At 47.5% G+C, this 20,609-nt stretch overlaps 1 protein-coding gene across 4 annotated transcripts in view; it reads left to right on the top strand.

Moving 5' to 3' along the window:
* Positions 1 to 20,609, top strand: part of RTN2 (reticulon 2) — a 57,466-nt gene that overhangs the window by 7,076 nt on the left and 29,781 nt on the right. The window contains exons 1-4 of one of the 4 annotated variants that reach the window (XM_068250094.1): positions 1,005 to 1,172; positions 7,416 to 7,466; positions 8,853 to 8,897; positions 9,119 to 9,436. In XM_068250094.1, coding sequence (XP_068106195.1) covers positions 1,142 to 1,172; positions 7,416 to 7,466; positions 8,853 to 8,897; positions 9,119 to 9,436 — 445 coding nt within the window. In that variant the 5' untranslated portion in view covers positions 1,005 to 1,141. Of the gene's footprint in view, positions 1 to 1,004; positions 1,173 to 7,415; positions 7,467 to 8,852; positions 8,898 to 9,118; positions 9,437 to 20,609 lie in introns of those variants that run through there. The other 3 variants (XM_068250093.1, XM_068250096.1, XM_068250095.1) reach the window with 3 other exon arrangements.

Here is a 20,609-nt window from a genome sequence, read left to right as displayed (position 1 = left end):
CAGTATATGCAGCCAGGTGTATATGTGCCCACTATATGTAGCCAGGTGGTGGTGATTGTTGGTCATAAATTGGGGAGCTGGTTACGGGTGGTGGTGATTGTTGGTCATACATTGGGGGGCTGGTTACGGTGGTGATTGTTGGTCATACATTGGGGGGCTGGTTACGGTGGTGATTGTGGTTCATACATTGGGGGGCCGGATATGGCGGTGATTGTTGGTCATACATTGGGGGGCTGGTTACGGTGGTGATTGTGGTTCATACATTGGGGGGCCGGATATGGCGGTGATTGTTGGTCATACATTGGGGGGCTGGTTACGGTGGTGATTGTGGGTCATACATTGGGGGGCTGGTTACGGTGGTGATTGTGATTCATACATTGGGGGGCTGGTTACGGTGGTGATTGTGGGTCATACATTGGGGGGCTGGTTACGGTGGTGATTGTTGGTCATACATTGGGGGGCTGGTTACGGTGGTGATTGTGGTTCATACATTGGGGGGCCGGATATGGCGGTGATTGTTGGTCATACATTGGGGGGCTGGTTACGGTGGTGAATGGTGATTGTTGGTCATACATTGGGGGGCTGGTTACGGTGGTGATTGTGGTTCATATACATTGGGGGGCCGGATATGGCGGTGATTGTTGGTCATACATTGGGGGGCTGGTTATGGTGGTGATTGTGGTTCATACATTGGGGGGCCGGATATGGCGGTGATTGTTGGTCATACATTGGGGGGCTGGTTACGGTGGTGATTGTGATTCATACATTGAGCAGTGATTGTGGTTCAGATATTGGAGGCTTGGTCATGGTAGACAGTGATTGGTGAATGAGCAGAGAATGGAGGGGGAGTGTCAGATGAACGTTCCCTCTGCCATGCTAGATTGGAGCTCTTTGTATCAGGTGCTATGATGATGGCATGAGTACTAGTGAGAGCTCCTCCATCCCCCCCCCTCCCCTGGTGGTGGTCCTTTGTGTCTCCGGCCCCTCCCCAGCCCCTCCCTCCTCCTCTCCATCAGTGTGTGCGGTGTGTGTATCCAGTCCCCAGCATCCGTGTGCGCTCCAGAGGATGCGATGAGCGGCACCCCCGGCTGGGCACAGTGTACATGGTGTGCCTGGTGCTGTGCGGGGGGCACAGAGGGACATGGGACACGTCCTGTCATTCACACACTGCAGTGAGTAGTGCAGCCTGCCTGCTGTGTCATTGTTGTGTCTTGAGCCTCATTGTGTGGATGCAGCCAGACTGGGAGGGGGCGCATGTGGCTGCTGCTATCTGTGTCATGTGTGTACATGTATCCTTTTATATATGTGTGTATATAATAATAAATATGTGTGTGTGTGTGTGTGTATATATATACATACATATATATATATATATATGTGTGTGTGTTTGTATGTATGTATGTTGTTCAATTATAAAAAAAAAGTGTGTGTAAAAAAAATTATATATACATATACACACAACCATTATATCTTGTAATGTCTCTTTATCTATATAGATAGATAGATAGATAGATAGATAGATAGATAGATAGATAGATAGATAGATAGATAGATGTCAAGGTCTATGTATATTACTGTGTAGTTACTGTGTATGTGTATATTCGTGGATATATGTACACGTGTGTGTGTGTGTGTGTCATGCAGTTGTATTGTGTTTATCCACATGTGGCATTAGGCATGTGTGCAGGCATGTATACACGTGTGTCATGGTGTATGTATATCGCTGTGTAGTTACTGTACACGTGTGTCATGGTGTATTATTGTTGAGTATTTACCGGTATATAGATCCAACATCTTCTACAGCGCTATATACAGTATATTGTCTTGTCACTTAGCTGTCCCTCAGAGGAGCTCACAATCTAACCCCTACCATATGTCTATGTACAGTATGTATCGTGTAATGTATGTATCATAGTCTAGGGCCAATTTAGGGGTAAGCCAATTAACTTATTTGTATTTTTTTGGGATGTGGGAGGAAACCGGAGTTCCCGGAGGAAACCCATGCAGACACGGGGAGAACATACAATTATTCATATATTGCTGTGTAATTACTGTACACGTGTTTCCTGGTGTATGTATATTCTTGTATAGTCACTGTACATGTGTGTCCTGGTGTTTGTATATTCCTATGTAGTTACTGTACATGTATGTCCTGGTGTATGTATATTCCTGTGTAGTTACTGTACATGTGTGTCCTGGTGTATGTATATTCCTGTGTAGTCACTGTACATGTGTGTCCTGGTGTATGTATATTCCTGTGTAGTCACTGTACATGTGTGTCCTGGTGTATGTATATTCCTGTGTAGTCACTGTACATGTGTGTCCTGGTGTATGTATATTCCTGTGTAGTCACTGTACATGTGTGTCCTGGTGTTTGTATATTCCTGTGTAGTTACTGTACATGTGTGTCCTGGTGTATGTATATTCCTGTGTAGTCACTGTACATGTGTGTCCTGGTGTTTGTATATTCCTGTGTAGTTACTGTACATGTGTGTCCTGGTGTATGTATATTCCTGTGTAGTCACTGTACATGTATGTCCTGGTGTATGTATATTCCTGTGTAGTTACTGTACATGTGTGTCCTGGTGTATGTATATTCCTGTGTAGTCACTGTACATGTGTGTCCTGGTGTATGTATATTCCTGTGTAGTCACTGTACATGTGTGTCCTGGTGTATGTATATTCCTGTGTAGTCACTGTACATGTGTGTCCTGGTGTATGTATATTCCTGTGTAGTCACTGTACATGTGTGTCCTGGTGTATGTATATTCCTGTGTAGTTATTGTACATGTATGAGCTGGTGTATGTATATTCCTGTGTAGTCACTGTACATGTGTGTCCTGGTGTATGTATATTCCTGTGTAGTTATTGTACATGTACGTGCTGGTGTATGTATATTCCTGTGTAGTTACTGTACATGTGTGTCCTGGTGTTTGTATATTCCTGTGTAGTCACTGTACATGTGTGTCCTGGTGTTTGTATATTCCTGTGTAGTCACTGTACATGTGTGTCCTGGTGTATGTATATTCCTGTGTAGTCACTGTACATGTGTGTCCTGGTGTATGTATATTCCTGTGTAGTCACTGTACATGTGTGTCCTGGTGTATGTATATTCCTGTGTAGTTATTGTACATGTACGTGCTGGTGTATGTATATTCCTATGTAGTCACTGTACATGTGTGTCCTGGTGTATGTATATTCCTGTGTAGTTATTGTACATGTACGTGCTGGTGTATGTATATTCCTGTGTAGTCACTGTACATGTGTGTCCTGGTGTATGTATATTCCTGTGTAGTCATTGTACATGTATGTGCGGGTGTATGTATATTCCTGTGTAGTTATTGTACATGTATGTGCGGGTGTATGTATTTTCCTGTGTAGTCATTGTACATGTATGTGCTGGTGTATGTATATTCCTATGTAGTCATTGTACATGTATGTGCGGGTGTATGTATATTCCTGTGTAGTTATTGTACATGTATGTGCGGGTGTATGTATATTCCTGTGTAGGTATTGTACATGTATGTGCTGGTGTATGTATATTCCTGTGTAGTCATTGTACATGTGTGTCCTGGTGTATGTATATTCCTGTGTAGTCATTGTACATGTGTGTCCTGGTGTATGTATATTCCTGTGTAGTCACTGTACATGTGTGTCCTGGTGTATGTATATTCCTGTGTAGTCATTGTACATGTATGAGCTGGTGTATGTATAATTCTGTGTAGTCATTGTACATGTATGAGCTGGTGTATGTATATTCCTGTGTAGTTACTGTACATGTGTGTCCTGGTGTATGTATATTCCTGTGTAGTCACTGTACATGTGTGTCCTGGTGTATGTATATTCCTGTGTAGTCATTGTACATGTATGAGCTGGTGTATGTATATTCCTGTGTAGTCATTGTACATGTATGAGCTGGTGTATGTATATTCCTGTGTAGTCACTGTACATGTGTGTCCTGGTGTATGTATATTCCTGTGTAGTCATTGTACATGTATGAGCTGGTGTATGTATATTCCTGTGTAGTCACTGTACATGTGTGTCCTGGTGTATGTATATTCCTGTGTAGTCATTGTACATGTATGTGCTGGTGTATGTATATTCCTGTGTAGTCACTGTACATGTATGTGCTGGTGTATGTATATTCCTGTGTAGTCACTGTACATGTGTGTCCTGGTGTATGTATATTCCTGTGTAGTCATTGTACATGTATGAGCTGGTGTATGTATATTCCTGTGTAGTCATTGTACATGTATGTGCTGGTGTATGTATTTCCATATGAGGGCTGCGAATTGTACAATTCTGGGCTGGACAGATGATTGGAGAATTCGGGATATCCCCTGCCCAATCCATGAGCCAGGAAGATATTTTTAGGAGCCGGCTGGACTGACAAATAAAGGAAACCTCCAATGTTAGGAGCCAGAAGTCATTTTTAGGCTAGTTTTGTACATGGTGCACCATTGCATCTTCTATGTTTCCCATCCATCATATGACATCACTATATGCTTCCCTTCCATCGTATAACATCACTCCATGTTTCCCATCCATTATATGACGTCACTCCATGTAATCTCTTCAACATATGTCACTCCACATTTCTCCTTCATTATATGATGTCACTTTACGTAATCTCTTCATTACATGATGTCACTCTATGTGTCCCCTTCATCATATAACATCACATCATGGGCTGGATTCACTAAACCGTGATAACTCATATCATGGCTATGCTAGCGTTTTCGCGTTTCACATGCAATCGCAAATTAAAATTCATGATTGCGTGAGGAAATTCAAGATTGCGCACGAAAATTTGTGATTGCGTGCGAAAACGTTAGTGCGGCCGTGATATGAGTCCCCACTATCATATGACGTCACTCCATGTGTCCTCTTCATCATATGACGTCACTCCATGTGTCCTCTTCATCATATGACGTCACTCCATGTGTCCCCACTATCATATGACGTCACTCCATGTGTCCTCTTCATCATATGATGTCACTCCATGGGCCTGATTCACAAAGCGGTGCAAACTTTTTCGCGGACTTTTGCGCGTGCAAAGTTCCGCGATTCGCGCGATCGCGGACGCAAAAGTCCGTGAGCGCGCGAATCGCGGCACTTTGCGCGCGCAAAAGTCCGCGAAAAAGTTTGCACCGCTTTGTGAATCAGGCCCCATGTGTCCACTTCATCATATGATGTCACTCCATGTGTCCCCACTATCATATGACGTCACTCCATGTGTCCTCTTCATCATGACGTCACTCCATGTGTCCCCACTATCATATGACGTCACTCCATATGTCCTCTTCATCATATGACGTCACTCCATGTGTCCGCACTATCATATGACGTCACTCCATGTGTCCTCTTTATCATATGACGTCACTCCATATGTCCTCTTCATCATATGACGTCACTCCATGTGTCCCCACTATCATATGACGTCACTCCATATGTCCTCTTCATCATATGACGTCACTCCATGTGTCCCCACTATCATATGACGTCACTCCATGTGTCCTCTTCATCATATGATGTCACTCCATGTGTCCCCACTATCATATGACGTCACTCCATGTGTCCTCTTCATCATATGACGTCACTCCATGTGTCCTCTTCATCATATGACGTCACTCCATGTGTCCCCACTATCATATGACGTCACCCCATCATGGGCTTGAGTCACTAAACCGTGATAACTAAAATATCACACCTTATCAAAGTTATCACACCTTATGAAAAGATATCACACCTTATCAAAGTTATCACGCCTTATCAAAGTAGCATGGCGAGCGCTACGAACCCGCAGGGGCTCAGGGCAGGGAGAGTGCCATTGCCAATTAGCAGGCATAAGTTTGTAGCGCTCGCTATGCTACTCTGATAAGGCGTGTTGACTTTGATAAGGTGTGACATCTTTGATAAGGTGTGATATTTGAGTTATCACGGTTTAGTGAATCATGCCCCATGTGTCCCCTTCATCATATGAAGAGTTTAAAGCTAGGTCAGCACACCTTGCTTTTAATGCAGTATCCATTTATTACATTCGTCAAAACAAGTTTCACAATTGTTTTTCGGGGCCACGCAGGGTCCCCTTCTTAAAAAAAAAGTGCATACAAAAACGTTTTTGTCTGCACTTTTCTGAAGAAGGGGACCCTCCATGACCCCGAAAAACAATTGTCAAGCTTGTGTTGATGAATGTAATAAACGGATACCACATTTAAAGCAAGGTGTGCTGACCTACCTTTGAACTTTGTTACTGACTTATCTGGGTGACGTTCCTTAGCACCCGAGGTTATGCTCCGGCCTTACGGGTAAGGTGTGCAACCCCAAAATCTATTTTGTACTCCATCATATGATGTTACTCCATGTGTTCCCTCCATCATATGACATCCTCTCCATGCTTGTGTCCCCTCCTTCGTATGATGTCACTGCCTGTGTCCCCTCCGTCGTATGATGTCACTCAATGAGACTCTTCACTATATGATACAGGAGAACAGAGGCGCCAAAAGGATAAAAGGAAGCTAAACGAGCTTAACCTCCCTGGCGGTTAATTTTTTTTGCCACATGGGCAAAAATCCTATTTTTTTTTTTTGTTTTTTTTTTTGTTTCATGTAAAGCTACCAGAGTGGTAGCTACATGAAACACCACTAGAGGGCGCATGTGTCCCTCTAGTGCGATCATCGCCGGCACTAATAGCAAACAGGGGAGCGCGTATATAACGCGTTACCCTGTTTGGCTTCTCCTGTCGCCATGGCGACGATCGGGATGACGTCATGGACGTCAGCCGACGTCCTGACCTCAGGCGCATCCGATCCGGCCCATAGCGCTGCCCGGAACTCATTGGTCCGGGCAGCGCAGGGCTCTGGCGGGGGCCCTCTTTTGCCGCTGCGTGCGGCCGATCGCCGCAGAGCGGCGGCGATCAAGCTGTGCGCGCGGCTAGCAAAGTGCTGGCTGCGCGCACAGCACTTTGAATGGGGCGAATCGCCCCAGTACAGCCTGAGAAATCCTCCTGCGCGGCATAGCCCGAGCTCAGCTCGGGCTTACCGCCAGGGAGGTTAAAAACCAAATTCTTGGTAAATAGAGGAGGTAGTGGTGGACTTACCTCCTCCAAGTAGACACACAAAGACTGTAGTAAAGACAGTCAATATATTTTATTTATGAACTCCAAATATGCAACGCGTTTCGCAGGTTTGATCCCGCTTCATCAGGCAATAACAACGGAGCAATAGCATATGTGATCAGTAGAAGAGCCAGGCACCTCTGTGTTTTTACTTCACTACATGATGTCATTCCATACGTCTTCTCTACCGTACATCACTCCGATTGTCCCCATGTTGTCTCTGTTCATTCATACAGCTATTACTATTTATTATAACAAAATTCTGATCTAAGTTTCTGTATATGTTCTTCTTCCACAGAGGACGCTCCATCCACTGCCTCCAGCACCCCTGATTCCTGCCCTGCAGACGGTACAAATGCCTTCCTTTACATACTATCACCTGACTTATCATGCCTGCGTCCGTGCCTATGTTAGTGACATCACATGGCAGGCGGGGTGAGCCTGCCAGCGATCCGCCAGGCGGATCCAAGTGACCGCTGACGACTTTGGAGGCTGTTGTACACACGCCAGATTATCAGTAGAGGCATTCATTATTGGCCATCTCAGACAACCATTTCACCTCGAAGGGTTTTTAAAAATTATGAAAATGTATTTCATTTTTCTATGGGAAGGTATATAATAGGGTATTTGGATGTGGTTTTAATTTTTTGCCACTAGATGGAGATACAGAGTGAGTGTGTTCTAAAAATAGAAACAGAACCAAGTGTTTGTATTTGTTTATATTTGTGTAAATACAGGAAGGATACGTGCTTGGGGACGTGAAATGTGTCTATGGCATATGCTGGCTGGCCCAGCTGTCACTTCTCCTTTACCTTCCCTTGCCCAGTAAAGGTATCACAGGTGTCCCTTAATACTAAGAATACCTCTGGGTACCTAATGCTAAGTAGCTACAGGTGCCCCTGATTGAAGGGAGAGCTCATTGGTGGATTGCCGAGAGCCAGTGAGTAACCTCTCATTTCCACTCTGCTTAGGACTCTGCATAGAGAAGAAGGGAGGGAGGCGCTAGGGTAGGGGAGTGAGCCGCCTTTCCGTCATCAGGTGCCTGTAGGCACATGCCTACACTGCCTTATGGTAAATCCGGCCCTTCATACAATGTAAACAAGGGGTGACAGACAGAGAGGTAGCAAACAGTTATACAACATAGCACAAGGTTATACATGCAAACAGGGTAAAAGATGCATGATCATACAATTTTACAGAGACCCAGCAATTCAAGTTTGCGTTAGTCCATGGGAAGGGGGTCATAGCTGGGGTTGCAAGATCAAGAAGGACACAATAAGGGAGGGGAGAGGCCCTGCCAAAGGCTTACAATCTAAAGGGTGGGGGAGGGACACAAGGTAGGACCGTGAAAAAGGTGCTTGGTTGAGAGAGTTAAAGTGTGGTAGATGGGGCTAGGCCATTTTAAAGAAATGTGTTTTGGGGGCTTGCTTGAAGGTGTTGAAGGAAGGGGCAAGTCTGAGGGGGGGGGGGGATTTCCAGAGTTCCATAAAGTGGGGGTAGCTATGGAGAAGTCCTGTAGGTGTGCATGGGAATGAGAAATGCATGAGGCAGTCAGGTGGAGATCACTGGAGGACCGGAGGGGGCGGGCAGGTATATATCTGTTACAGCCATTACAGCATAATTATCCGCCATCTTGTCTAGTGATGATATTGTGTCATGTGATGTCTCTCATGCTGTGTCTTCTGTCCCCCCCTCTGCTGCATTTCCGGCTCCTCATGTTTGTGTGTGACACCAGAAGTACACACGCCAGACTCCGCCCAGCCATCCCCGACGGACCAGTGTACGTGTAACGCCATTTTTTCTTCACACAGAGGTGCAGGGCGGGATTTACTAAAGGTGACATTCAAATAAACCAAGCTTTATTCATAACAAACATCTAGAGATGTGTATGATTGAATACTGGAGACGATTTTCATCTTAGTAAATGACCCTCACTGCCACCTCCCAGAGCAGAGTCTGGGCTTTCTTGGCCACTTACCCTGTGTTTTATGGTGATTTCAGGTGACCCTGATGATTGTACGGCGGTGACACTCGCCGATCTGTGGCCCTTATCTTCACCTCAGGATCCTACGTTTTCCTATATAACCATCGGGAGCTCAGTCCCTTTACCTCGCGCCACCACCCGGACCCGCAGGGGCCGTGCCCCCCCGAGCAGAGGGCAGCTGTTACGGAAAGAGGAGCCTGAGGAGGACATGGTATCATTTGTTCTTCTTGAGAAGGCCTGTCACATCACCCCAGCTCTGCCACAACTCAGGAGCTACGAGGAGGAAAGGACACAGGTGGAGATGTCAGAACAGCCGTGGGTTCTTCCAGCTGTGGGTAAGATCATTGTAACTGGGGTGATACTTAGTAGACTATGACACTATGGTGAAGTTGTATAGTGATAGTGGAGGGTGTCAGGACCCAGTTATGCTTTGTATAGTGATGGTGCTGGTTGTCAGGGTCAGTGTGTGGGGTGTAGCAGTTGTATAGTGATGCTGCTGGTTGTCAGGGCCAGTGTGTGGGGTGTAGCAGTTATATAGCGATGCTGCTGGTTGTCAGGGCCAGTGTGTTGGGTATAGTAGTTGTATAGCAATGCTGCTGGTTGTCAGGGCCAGTGTGTGGGGTGTAGCAGTTGTAGAGTGATGGTGCTGGTTGTCAGGGCCAGTGTGTGGGGTGTAGCAGTTGTAGAGTGATGGTGCTGATTGTTAGGGCCAGTGTGTTGGGTATAGTAGTTGTATAGTGATGCTGCTGGTTGTCAGGGCCATTGTGTGGGGTGTAGCAGTTGTAGAGTGATGGTGCTGGTTGTTAGGGCCAGTGTGTTGGGTATAGTAGTTGTATAGCAATGCTGCTGGTTGTCAGGGTCAGTGTGTGGGGTGTAGCAGTTGTAGAGTGATGGTGCTGGTTGTCAGGGCCAGTGTGTGGGGTGTAGCAGTTGTAGAGTGATGGTGCTGATTGTTAGGGCCAGTGTGTTGGGTATAGTAGTTGTATAGCGATGCTGCTGGTTGTCAGGGCCATTGTGTGGGGTGTAGCAGTTGTAGAGTGATGGTGCTGGTTGTTAGGGCCAGTGTGTTGGGTATAGTAGTTGTATAGCAATGCTGCTGGTTGTCAGGGCCAGTGTGTGGGGTGTAGCAGTTGTAGAGTGATGGTGCTGGTTGTCAGGGCCAGTGTGTGGGGTGTAGCAGTTGAAGAGTGATGGTGCTGGTTGTCAGGGCCAGTGTGTGGGGTGTAGCAGTTGTAGAGTGATGGTGCTGATTGTTAGGGCCAGTGAGTGGGGTATAGTAGTTGTGTAGCGATGCTGCTGGTTGTCAGGGTCAGTGTGTGGGGTGTAGCAGTTGTAGAGTAATGGTGCTGGTTGTTAGGGCCAGTGTGTTGGGTATAGTAGTTGTATAGCGATGCTGCTGGTTGTCAGGGCCAGTGTGTGGGGTGTAGCAGTTGTAGAGTGATGGTGCTGGTTGTTAGGGCCAGTGTGTTGGGTATAGTAGTTGTATAGCGATGCTGCTGGTTGTCAGGGCAAGTGTGTAGGGTAATAGTAGTTGTATAGCGATGCTGCTGGTTGTTAGTGCCAGTGTGTGGGGTGTAGCAGTTGTATAGTGATGGTGCTGGTTGTTAGTGCCAGTGTGTGGGGTGTAGCAGTTGTATAGTAATAGTGCTGGTTGTCAGGGCCTGTGTGTGGGGTGTAGCAGTTGCATAGCAATGCTGCTGGTTGTTAGGGCCAGTGTGTGGGGTGTAGCAGTTGTATAGCAATGCTGCTGGTTGTCAGGGCAAGTGTGTAGGGTATAGTAGTTGTATAGCGATGCTGCTGGTTGTCAGGGCCTGTGTGTGGGGTGCAGCAGTTGCATAGCAATGCTGCTGGTTGTCAGGGCCTGTGTGTGGGGTGTAGCAGTTGCATAGCAATGCTGCTGGTTGTCAGGGCCTGTGTGTGGGGTGTAGCAGTTGCACAGCAATGCTGCTGGTTGTCAGGGCCTGTGTGGGGTGTAGCAGTTGCATAGCATTATTGGTGGTTGCTAGGGCCAGTGTGTGGGGTGTAGCAATGCTGCTGGTTGTTAGGGCCAGTGTGTGGGGTGTAGCCATTGCATAGCATTATTGGTGGTTGTTAGGGCCAGTGTGTGGGGTGTAGCGATGCTATTGGTTGTCAGGGCCTGTGTGTGGGGTGTAGCAGTTGCATAGCAATGCTGCTGGTTGTTAGGGCCAGTGTGTGGGGTGTAGCAGTTGCATAGCATTATTGGTGGTTGTTAGGGCCAGTGTGTGGGGTGTAGCAATGCTATTGGTTGTCAGGGCCTGTGTGTGGGGTGTAGCAGTTGCATAGCAATGCTGCTGGATGTTAGGGCGTGTGTGTAGGGTGTAGCAGTTGCATAGCGATGCTGCTGGTTGTTAGGGCCAGTGTGAGGGGTGTAGCAGTTGTCTAGCGATGCTGCTGGTTGTCAGGGTCAGTGTGTGGGGTGTAGCAGTTGCTTAGCGATGCTGCTGGTTGTTAGGGCCAGTGTGAGGGGTGTAGCAATGCTATTGGTTGTCAGGGCCTGTGTGTGGGGTGTAGCAGTTGCATAGTGATGCTGCTGGTTGTCAGGGCCGGAGTGTGGGGTGCAGCAGTTGCATAGCAATGCTGCTGTTTGTTAGGGTCAGTGTGTGGGGTGTAGCAGTTGCATAGCATTATTGGTGGTTGTCAGGGCCTGTGTGTGGGGTGTAGCAGTTGCATAGCAATGCTTTATAAGGGCCAGTGTGTGGGGTGTAGCAGTTGCAAAGCAATACTGCTGATTGTTAGGGCCAGTGTGTGGGGTGTAGCAGTTGCATAGCAATACTGCTGGTTGTTAGGGCCATTGTGTGAGGTGTAGCAGTTGCATAGCATTATTGGTGGTTGCTAGGGCCAGTGTGTGGGGTGTAGCAGTTGTATAGTAATAGTGCTGGTTGTTAGGGCCAGTGTGAGGGGTGCAGCAGTTGCATAGCAATGCTGCTGGTTGTCAGGGCCAGTGTGTGGGGTGTAGCAGTTGCATAGCATTGCTGCTGGTTGTCAGGGTCAGTGTGTGGGGTGCAGCAGTTGCATAGCATTGCTGCTGGTTGTCAGGGCCTGTGTGTGGGGTGTAGCAGTTGCATAGCAATGCTGCTGGTTGTCAGGGCCAGTGTGTGGGGTGCAGCAGTTGTATAGCGATGCTGCTGGTTGTCAGGGCCTGTGTGTGGGGTGCAGCAGTTGTATAGTGATGCTGCTGGTTGTTAGGGCCAGTGTGAGGGGTGTAGCAGTGGCATAGTGATGCTGCTGGTTGTTAGGGTCAGTGTGTGGGGTGTAGCGATGCTATTGGTTGTCAGGGCCAGTATAAGGGGTGTAGCAGTTGCATAGCGATACTGCTGGTTGTTAGGGTCAGTGTGTGGGGTGTAGCAGTTACATAGCATTAGTGGTGGTTGTTAGGGCCAGTGTGTGGGGTGCAGCAGTTACATAGCATTAGTGGTGGTTGTTAGGGCCAGTGTGTGGGGTGCAGCAGTTGCATAGCGATGCTGCTGGTTGTTAGGGCCAGTGTGAGGGGTGTAGCAGTTGCATAGTGATGCTGCTGGTTGTTAGGGCCAGTGTGTGAGGGGTGTAACAGTTGCATAGCGATGCTGCTGGTTGTTAGGGCCAGTGTGAGGGGTGTAGCAGTTGCATAGTGATGCTGCTGGTTGTTAGGGCCAGTGTGTGAGGGGTGTAGCAGTTGCATAGTGATGCTGCTGGTTGTTAGGGTCAGTGTGTGGGGTGTAGCAGTTGCATAGCATTAGTTGTGGTTGTTAGGGCCAGTGTGAGGGGTGTAGCAGTTGCATAGTGATGCTGCTGGTTGTTAGGGCCAGTGTGTGAGGGGTGTAGCAGTTGCATAGTGATGCTGCTGGTTGTTAGGGTCAGTGTGTGGGGTGTAGCAGTTGCATAGCATTAGTTGTGGTTGTTAGGGCCAGTGTGTGGGGTGCAGCAGTTGCATAGCGATGCTGCTGGTCGTTAGGGTCAGTGTGAGGGGTGCAGCAGTTGCATAGCGATGCTGCTGGTCGTTAGGGCCAGTGTGAGGGGTGTAGCAGTTGCATAGCATTGCTGCTGGTTGTCAGGGCCAGTGTGTGGGGTGCAGCAGTTGTATAGTGATGCTGCTGGTTGTTAGGGCCAGTGTGAGGGGTGTAGCAGTGGCATAGTGATGCTGCTGGTTGTTAGGGTCAGTGTGTGGGGTGTAGCGATGCTATTGGTTGTTAGGGCCAGTGTGAGGGGTGCAGCAGTTGCATAGCAATGCTGCTGGTTGTCAGGGCCTGTGTGGGGTGTAGCAGTTGCATAGCAATGCTGCTGATTGTCAGGGCCTGTGTGTGGGGTGCAGCAGTTGCATAGCGATGCTGCTGGTCGTTAGGGCCAGTGTGAGGATTGCAGCAGTTGCATAGCATTAGTGGTGGTTGTTAGGGCCAGTGTGTGGGGTGCAGCAGTTGCATAGTGATGCTGCTGGTTGTTAGGGCCAGTGTGTGAGGGGTGTAGCAGTTGCATAGTGATGCTGCTGGTTGTTAGGGTCAGTGTGTGGGGTGTAGCAGTTGCATAGTGATGCTGCTGGTTGTTAGGGCCAGTGTGTGAGGGGTGTAGCAGTTGCATAGTGATGCTGCTGGTTGTTAGGGTCAGTGTGTGAGGGGTGTAGCAGTTGCATAGTGATGCTGCTGGTTGTTAGGGTCAGTGTGTGTGGGGTGTAGCAGTTGCATAGCATTGGTTGTGGTTGTTAGGGCCAGTGTGTGGGGTGCAGCAGTTGCATAGCGATGCTGCTGGTTGTCAGGGCCGGAGTGTGGGTCGTGGACGTTGTGTAGCGATGGTGTAGAGTGTCATTACTGAGTAATGAGGTGTTACATCTACGCAGTGACGTTATTTTCAGTTTATCTTGGGAGGACTGTCAGGGCAGCCCTGGAAGTTCCAGAGAGTAATCTGATTATCAGAGCATCCTCATAAAGCAGATTAATGTCTCAGCGAGTGTCGTAAGAGGGGCTCCCTCAGATTATCTGAGTGACGTGGCTCTCGTTGAGCTGGACACAGTTATTACAACTTAGCATTAATAATGATATAGTCATTGGACTGGCATTGAGGTGCGCTCCGTGTGGCTGTTTGCCTTTTCCTGACGGTGATTATAAGCTGTTTATTACCTCTCCCTCCTTCCCCTGCCCTCTGATTAGGAGTATCTGTTACACCTTGACGTATGGACACCTGTGAGCTCTCATATCCCTTCTGACGGGAATAGGCGCTCTGCCGTTCCGGAATGTGGGGTAAAGAGCACAGGTGTCAAACTCGAGGCCCGTAGGCCGAATGCAGCCCTTATTGCCATTTAATGTGGCATTTTCTGACATGCATTAGTAGCAGGGAGGGATGCAGCATTGAGCATGTAGCTGTCAGGGAGACCCAAAGCAGCACTGGAGAGGGAACAGACACCCATAGAGTGGCAGAGCAGAGTACAGACACCCCACAGACCGGCAGAGTGCAGACACCCCACAGACCGGCAGAGTGCAGACACCCCACAGACCGGCAGAGTGCAGACACCCCACAGACCGGCAGAGTGCAGACACCCCACAGACCGGCAGAGTACAGACACCCCACAGACCGGCAGAGTACAGACACCCCACAGACCGGCAGAGTACAGACACCCCACAGACCGGCAGAGTACAGACACCCCACAGACCGACTAGCAGAGTACAGACACCCCACAGACCGGCAGAGTACAGACACCCCACAGACCGGCAGAGTACAGACACCCCACAGACCGACTAGCAGAGTACAGACACCCCACAGACCGACTAGCAGAGTACAGACACCCCACAGACCGACTAGCAGAGTACAGACACCCCACAGACTAGCAGAGTACAGACACCCCACAGACTAGCAGAGTACAGACACCCCACAGACAGACTGGCAGAGTACAGACACCCCACAGACAGACTGGCAGAGTACAGACACCCCACAGACAGACTGGCAGAGTACAGACACCCCACAGACAGACTGGCAGAGTACAGACACCCCACAAACCGGCAGAGTACAGACACCCCACAGACTGACTGGCAGAGTACAGACACCCCACAGACCGGCAGAGTACAGACACCCCACAGACTGACTGGCAGAGTACAGACACCCCACAAACCGGCAGAGTACAGACACCCCACAGACTGACTGGCAGAGTACAGACACCCCACAGACTGACTGGCAGAGTACAGACACCCCACAGACTGACTGGCAGAGTACAGACACCCCACAGACCGGCAGAGTACAGACACCCCACAGACCGGCAGAGTATAGACACCCCACAGATTGGCAGATCACAGGCCCCCAGAGTAGCAGCTCAGGGATTGCAGTTGTATTGCTCAGAAAGCGTGAATAGTGATTACAGAATTAGGGAGGCTGTAAAGGGGGATTATCACCCCTCCCCCGGCCACATATCACACTGATCCTCCAAAATCTACTCTGATCCTTTGTCAGCCAAACAATACACAAGAGAATGTGCGGAATCCCCAGCACCTGTTTATGGGCTGGCAATGTTATTATTCACACCAGTGTACGGCTCTGCCTGTATCACTCTCATTGTCTCACAGCATTATGGGCCCATTCACACTACGGCCATTAGTGGAAGATTCCCGCTTATCGCCAAAGCGCTTTTATAACCCTATAGCAGTGATCTCACTGCCGCGATTGCTGCTAATTGTGGGCGTTTCGTGATTAGCGGTAATCTCAAAACTTGTTACAGGAAGTCAAGCGATCACGCTTCTTTGCGCAGAGTCGTCAGGTAACTTAAAGATCCATTTTCATTCGATTCAATAAAATTATCGAATAGGATGGTCGATCGGGCCACAAAATCGATATATGTGTAGCCACCTTAAGTTACCAATTATTTGATGCAGCAATCACAGCTAGTTTTTTTTTTTTCTTTAAATAAATGTGCTCTTTCCTTGGTTTTTCAATTTACTATGATTTGTGGAGTCAAATGATAGATTTCTGGCATTAGCGGTATTTGGGTGTCATCACTGGATTGAGTGACATCATAGTCTGACATCATTAGCATATATACCACTGAGTGGCCAAAAATTAAGTGACACCCTAATAATGAGCTGGTCCACCTTAAAGAGAAACCGTAACCAAGAATTGAACTTCCTCCCAATCAGTAGCTGATACCCCCTTTCCCAGGAGAAATCTATTCCTTTATAAAAAAGCATCATCAGGGGGTTCTGTATGGCTGATATTGTGGTGAAACCCCTCCCACAGTGTGATGTCACGACCATGGTCCTGACATCACACTGTGGGAGCCTTGTTGCATTGTGGAAATAACAGCTATTTTCAACTGCCAAAAAAGCAAGCAGCATCTCCTTCCAGTGACATCACCTGCCAGCAGTAAAAAAAAATGTCACCATGTGATAAATGTCAGAATGTAAATCAGGGAGAGGAAAGGTTTTACAATGAGCAAACACTGACTTAGGCCCCATTCACACTTGCGTTTTGCCTTGCAAACGGACCGGATCCTGATCGGATCAGGATCCAGTCCGTTTGCATCAGGCATGCATCAGGCTGCCATCAGGATCCGTGGGCAAAAAATAGCGAAATTAAATAAAAAAATGTTGGGGTCAGCAGAAGGTGCACCTGGTGCACCTGTAGAATCAGGTTCCTCCGCTGTAGGCCTCACCTCCACCTCCGACATTCTGCCAAAACAGCTCCAGCACGTCTGTCACTGCTGCTCCACTCCAGACATGCTTGGCCCATGTGTCCCCATCCGAAATGGCTGCTTGGATACGCATAGGAAGTGGGGTAGAACGTCAGGTGTTTGTAGGCAGTGTGTTCTGTGCCTTCCGTTTCCCATTGGTTTCTGTGTTCCGGATGGTGCTGTCAGGCTCCGGTCAGGATGCGTGGGCCGGAGATCCGGACCCAAAAAATAGCGCATGTTGGAAAAGAGTCCGGATCCGATCCGGCTCCGGTACGTACGGAACAGACGCGTGTGAACGTCCGCATAGACATTACATTGCTATGCGGAACGTACGTTCCGTTTGTACAGTATGCGTTTCGGATCCGATCCGGAAAATCCTGATAGCGAACGCTAATGTGAACCGGGCCTAAATCATTTATACATAATTATTGAAAAATGAAGCACTTTTTTATTACATTATTTTCACTGGAGTTCCTCTTTAAAGTGTACGAGAGATGACTACATGTAAAAGTTGTATACATACCTGGGGCTTCCTCAATCCCTATCCGCACTGATCGCTCCCACGCCGCTGTCCTCAGCCTTCTTGATCTTTGATAATTTCCGTCATTTTGGCCAGTTGGCGAATCCGCAATGCACTCCTCCTTATCGCTCCCATGGCTGGGCGCGGTCTTCATATAACTCTCCCAGCTGCCGGAACAAGACAGAGGAGCGCACCGCACATGCGCTGACTAAACTGAACTGGCTGAAATGACAGGAGTCAGGCCCTGTTACCGAAGATCAAGAGGACGGCGGCGTGGGAGCGATCCGTGCGGATAGGGCTTGAGGAAGCCCCAGGTATGTATAAATCTATTACATGTAGTTGTCTATGGTTTCCTTTAAAGCGGATCCCAGATGAAAAACTAACTATAACAAGTAACTTGTCTGTATATGTTACCTAAAGTTTACATAGTTTACACAGCATATCTAGCTGCAAACGGCTTCAACAGTGTATGATTATTTCATAGGTATATGTATTGCAAAAGGGGTACCGGAGCAGAAATCAGACAAACAAAATTCGAGAGTCAGAAGACTCAATATAAACCAGGTTAAAGATCGAAAATGTTAGCAATAACTGCATGCACCATGTCAGCGAGTAATAATAAACATAGAACAAAGAATTGAACTGACTCTTGGGTGCATGCAGAAATATTCTTAATTATTTATTTTGAATAATTTAATTAGATCAATAAAGTAAAAAAAGATTAAGTATCAAAAATTGCATGGATATACAGACACAATACACAACAAATACATAACAAATACACACATACAAAAACACTCTTAAAAATTGGACAAAATATCCCAATTGAAGGGAGGCTGCAGTCCTCCTGACCTGGCCAGTTAAATGGTTTCTGTGGTGCTCACAAAGTGACACTGTCACCTAATGAGCAATTGTAACCACATATATTGGTAACTCAAAATTGCAATTCACCAAGCTCCAAAAAATGCTCTAAAAAGCTCAAAAAATGCTCTAAAAAGCTCCAAAAATGCTCCAAAAAGCCCAAAAAATGCTGAAAAATGCCCATATGCAGCCAATCAATTAATTGCTGGAAAGAGTCCCGCCATGTATTATGAATGCAGGTAGTCCTGGACCCAATCGCAGTCACCCAGGAAGTCCACAAATCCGTGGGACTAATGTGTGCAGTCACCGTAGTGTAAAGCCTCTCTTAGCCCAGAGAAAAAGTTCCAGCACAGACAGGGATATCAATACATGCATCAAAACACCAATGTGGATGGTTCAAATGTAATCCAAGATGCAGTTAGATCAGCAGACATTGATAGCAGCAAAGCAGGCAAGCTGGGTTAGCTGGATTAGAAATCAGCAGTTTGGGAGCAATTAGGATGGTTCAAATGTAATCCAAAATGCAGTTAGATCAGCAGACATTGATAGCAACAAAGCAGGCAAGCTGAGTTAGCTGGATTAGAAATCAGCAGTTTGAGAGCAGTTAGGAGGCAGTTCACAAGCGCTGCATGAAATAATGCATAGTTACCATCCAATGTGGATGAGCCCAAGGAAGTACAGGCCTCTAATCCAAAATGCAGTTAGATCAGCAAACATTGATGTAAAAACACTTGGTAGTGGCAAAGCAAAAAAGCTAGATTAGCTGGATTAGCAAGCAGCAGTTTCTGGGCAGTTATAAGGCAGTTCATGAGCGCTGCATGGAGTAATGCATAGTTACCATCCAGTGTAGATGACCCCAGGGAAGTACAGGGTCTCTGGCTTACAAGAAGATTGCTGGGATACAGTCCATGAATAGACGCATAAGTGTCGACATGTTTCGCCGTTGCCAATGACGGCCTCTTCCAAGACAGCGTCCTTACAGCTCTCTAATCACTGACAGACTGTGCCGAGTATTTCAGCTCTAGACCACGCCCATCTCCACCCACATGGTACACCTGATCAGCTGCAAGAGACAGCCAATCACAGACGCACGGTGTCACACGCCGCCCAGCGCACCAAGGCGCATGGAGACGGACGTAAGCACACCGTGCGTCCCAGCATGGGGCGCAAACGAAAGTTCAGCGTCCCATTGACGGCGAGCAGGGGGAGAGGAGGGAGGCATGCAAAAAACCTCGGCACAGCATGGCATTTACCGTTTGATACCAGCATCCACACACGGAAAACATAATCAATCAAAATAAACATACAAAACAACCTAAGAAAACAAAACAAAGACAAAAAGGCATCCCGAGGGGCCCACACAAATATTCAAATCAATATTTATATACTAGTACTATTATCCATCTTAAACAGAGGCTCAAAGATTAGACCATATAAATGTAAAAACAGTATTCTCAACTTATGTGAACCTACATAACACATTCCTATTGTAATAAGTGGGACCCATGCGCATAAACAAAGGAGGGAAAGAAAGGAGACAGGGGAGAAGGAGGAAGGAAAAGGGGGGAGGGAAAGGGGAAAGGGGAAAGGGGAAAAAGGGGGGGAGAGAGGAGGGAGGGGGAGGGGAAAAAGGGGGAAGAAAAAAAAAAAAAAAAAAAAAAAAAAAAAAAGGTAGTAAGGGAAAAGGAAAGGGAAGGGAAACCTAAGGGAACACCCGCTAGGGAGGGTGCAATTGAGCAGAGTACAAAAAACACACCAGGATACAGCCAACCTGCTAGGACGGCAGGAAAGCACCATATTGCACTGCGTCATTTAGACCTTTGCCCTTGGTGGCATTTAATTCATAAATCCACCTAAGTTCAATCTGTAGAAGTCGTTTGTCAACATCCCCACCTCTTTCATGTGGGTGTACTCTGTCTAGACCTACAAACCTAATGTAGCTAGCATCACCCCTATGTGTCATGTGGATGTGTCTAGAAATTGGGGACCTAAAGTTACACCCCCCAATGTCGCCCGTGTGTTCTTTTATACGTTCTTTAAATGCCCGACTGGTTTTTCCCACATAGAAGCATCCACATCTACACGTGAGTAAATACACAACACAAACAGTGTTGCAATTTACAAAGTGGCGTAGTTTCCACCTACGCTCATTGGGAAGCACCACCTCAGGCCCTATTGTCAGATATCTGCAGTAAGCACAGCCACCACAGCTATAGGTACCCACTGTGGTGCAGTGCCTACGACGACCACTACGACAAAAATGACTGGAGGTCAAGGTATCTCTCAGAGTCCTTGATCGTCTGAATGTAATTTCCGGTCTAAAAGACACATAATCCCTAACTGAAGGATCGCAGCGAAGCACATTCCAATGTCGGCCCAGAATCTCATATAACTGGTGTTCCTGATCGCAAAAACGTGTAATCAGACGTGTTTTGCTATCATCATTCCTATCAGCGGTCTTCGGGCCACCAGGGGGTCTCAAAAG

This window comes from Hyperolius riggenbachi, chromosome 8 (genome assembly GCF_040937935.1).
Source record: "Hyperolius riggenbachi isolate aHypRig1 chromosome 8, aHypRig1.pri, whole genome shotgun sequence".
NCBI lineage: Eukaryota > Metazoa > Chordata > Amphibia > Anura > Hyperoliidae > Hyperolius > Hyperolius riggenbachi.
Note: the sequence above shows the minus strand (reverse complement) of the source record. Positions and strands in the feature narration are given on the sequence as shown.